Below are 2,854 nucleotides of genomic sequence, written 5' to 3'. Positions count from 1 at the left end.
AGTGTGTAACTCTCTCCTAACAGTGGATCGCATCCGAGCAATTCAAGAGGAATTTGCGGGATTCTTAGTTAGAGAGGTCATAGCTCCAACTGGAGAATACCATCGGGAGTTCATATATAACATTAGGGATTTGAAATAGATATGGTAAAGAGGATCGACTTTATATTGTAAACATGCATTACGTGTAATGTATTTCATGATGATGTCTATATATTCTTGACAATATTTGTGGTTTTTTGAATGATATATGTATTGCAGAATGGAATGAATAACATAAAACCCTGAAACTCTGCCACGGCAGAGAAACATTGCTCCATCCTAAACCTCTGCCGCGGCAGAGAAACGGCTATTTTCTCTGCCGCGGTAGAGACCCTTTAATCCTAGTTTATATTTGAACCGGGACTAAAGATAGAGGGCTTTAGTCCCGATTGTGCAGTCCCTATTGCACAAAGTCCAAGAAACTCGTGTATAAACTCATGTTACATTGCTCTACCTATGCCTAGCATAATCTAATCTAATGCACACGGTGAGATAGAGAGATAGGGCACGGAGATCGAGAACAAAAGGGAAAACTGAAACTAGAAGCTCTAGTGTAGTTTCTGAATTTTAGCTAGCTAGGCTCCTCCATGTCTGTCGTGGGAAGCTTCTCATGCTGCCCTCCCCATAATCTCACTCTCTCCAGCGCTTGTGCCGCCTGAAATAGATATTTCAGAGCATGCTTACGATTCGATTAAGTATATTATGCAAACAACTGAAATTCTCCGGGAAAGATCTTCTTTGCATATGGGGTATATTATTACCTCTGCTTTCCAGTCGGTCTTGTACACCATGTACATGAGGATCGCCGTCTGCAATGCTGTCCCGCACAGCATCCCCGCCCAAATGCCCTGCAAAATCAGCAAATAAATCAACAGTTTGTTCATCATGCAATGTGACACTGTAAATCTGTAATCATGGTGATCAATGGGTACATTCCAAGATTAGGATGTCTTGTGAAAAGTTGTTGGCTTTACCCTGACTCCCCATCTGAAGAGGTAGCCGAAGATGAACCCGAGGGGTAGGCCGAAGGCGTAGTAGCAGCCGAGGTTGATGTAGGCGACGGCCCCCTGCCAGCCGCCACCGACGGCGACGCCCGAGATGACGGGCTGGATGCTGTTGAGCACCATGGTGACGGCGAGCAGGCTGGCGATGTTGGCCACGGCCTTCTGCAGGTGCCGGTCGCCGGTGAAGATGACGGCGAACTGGTTCCGCGTGGCCAGGATGAGCACCATGGCCACCAGCCCGAAGGCCAGCGACTGCACCAGCACCACCGCCACGGCGTGCATCGTGGCGCGCGGCCGGCCGGATCCCAGCTCGTTCGACACGCGCACGCTGATGGCCGCGTTCAGGCCGATGAACAGCATCCCCTCCCACCCATTGATGTTCATGCAGATGGATATGGAGTCGACGGCGATCTCGGCATCGTCGAGGTGGCCGGTGAGGACGACGAGCACCATCATGTACCAGATCTCGAGGCAGAGCATGACGGCGGACGCCAGCGAGAGCTTGACGAAGGCCCAGAGCTCCCTGAACGCGGCGCGGGACAGGCCCGTCCACCCTTCCTTGCACCACCCGACCACGTAGGCAACCTGCGCGAGGGCGGTGAGCCACGACGACACGTCGTACGCCGCAGCGGCGCCGGCAACGCCCCAGCCGAGCACGGACACGAACAATGCCAGTAACCCGACGTGCACGATGAGGGCGGCGAAGCCGATCCAGGCGAGCGCGGCGACCTTGCTCTGCGCCTGCAGGAACTTCTGCGTGGGGAAGTTGATGGCGAGCGCGAACATCTGCGGGATGATGCAGAGCGTGAAGTCGCCGGCGGCGGCGGCGATGGCCTCCTCCTGGCCGAGCAGGCGCAGGATGGGCCCCGCGAAGACGTAGAGCGGCGAGAGGAGGAGCGCGGAGGCGGTGAGGATGATCCAGGACCGCTGCATGTACACGCCCAGCATCGCCACCTGCCCCGCCCCGAATGCCTGCCCGCACAGCGTCTCCAGCGCGCTCCCCATGCCCAGCTGCATGTCCGATCACATTGTCAATTTGCATCGCCGTGATATGTGGATCGCAGAAAGAATTCCCTGATGGTTAATGCGGGGAAGAAGAAGAAGACTTACGAGGAAGCCAAAGGAGAAGTTGGAGACGACGGAGAGGCCGATGGCGACGGCGGAGAGCTCGCGGTTGCCGATGTGGCCGGCGAAGATCTGCGTGGTGGAGTTGGTGCCGTAGAGGCAGAGGATGTTGAAGGCGATGGGAGCGCCGATGGCCCACAGCCGACGCGACTCCTCCCCGAATACCGCCAGCGCGCCGCGCGCCGACCGCACCGCCGGCGCGTCCCGGGGGTCGTCGTCCTCCTCCTCGTCGCCGCGGCCGGCGGCGACGAGCGCGCCGGTCTCGTCGTCGCGCACCGACACTACCATGCTGGCCACGGCGTCGTCGTCGGCGTCTAGAGTTGGGATGGTGGCAGGGGCGGGATCGAAGGGGCCGACGTGGAGGTGGCGCGCGCCGCGCGGGCTGTGGCTGTTGTTTTGGGGCGTGGTGAAAAGGAGCGGCTCGGTGTAGGCCATGGCAGTGGCCGGTGGTGGTGGCGGGTGTAGAGGAAGGTGGCGGCCGGGCCGGTGGTCGATCACCTTCCTGGCTCGCGAGCGAGCGGCAGGGCCGTCCGTCCGTGCCCGCGCGCGCTCTGCCGTTCTTGGCGGCGTGGTTGCGGCTGGTTAATTAGGGCGGATGGCTGGGGACGACGCCGTGTGTTTGGTGTGATCCTTGTGTTCATTCGTTCTACTCTGCGAGATCAAATCTGCATATCTGCATCGTTCAA

General features: G+C 57.7%; 1 protein-coding gene across 1 annotated transcript; it reads right to left on the bottom strand.

The window, feature by feature from the left end:
* Nucleotides 1-610: 610 nt before the first annotated feature.
* On the bottom strand, nucleotides 611-2,603 carry LOC124691077 (protein DETOXIFICATION 35-like). The gene is made up of 4 exons (XM_047224359.1): nucleotides 2,154-2,603; nucleotides 1,014-2,054; nucleotides 801-887; nucleotides 611-694 (listed from the first exon to the last, which is right to left on the bottom strand). The coding sequence occupies exons 1-4, from the start codon at nucleotides 2,601-2,603 to the stop codon at nucleotides 611-613; spliced, it is 1,662 nt and encodes a 553-aa protein (XP_047080315.1).
* Between the last annotated feature and the right edge of the window lie 251 nt (nucleotides 2,604-2,854).

The sequence above is a fragment of the Lolium rigidum genome, chromosome 2 (assembly GCF_022539505.1).
Source record: "Lolium rigidum isolate FL_2022 chromosome 2, APGP_CSIRO_Lrig_0.1, whole genome shotgun sequence".
NCBI classification, from domain to species: domain Eukaryota; kingdom Viridiplantae; phylum Streptophyta; class Magnoliopsida; order Poales; family Poaceae; genus Lolium; species Lolium rigidum.
The sequence above is the reverse complement of the archived record's forward strand: the minus strand, read 5'-3'. Positions and strand labels throughout refer to the sequence as shown.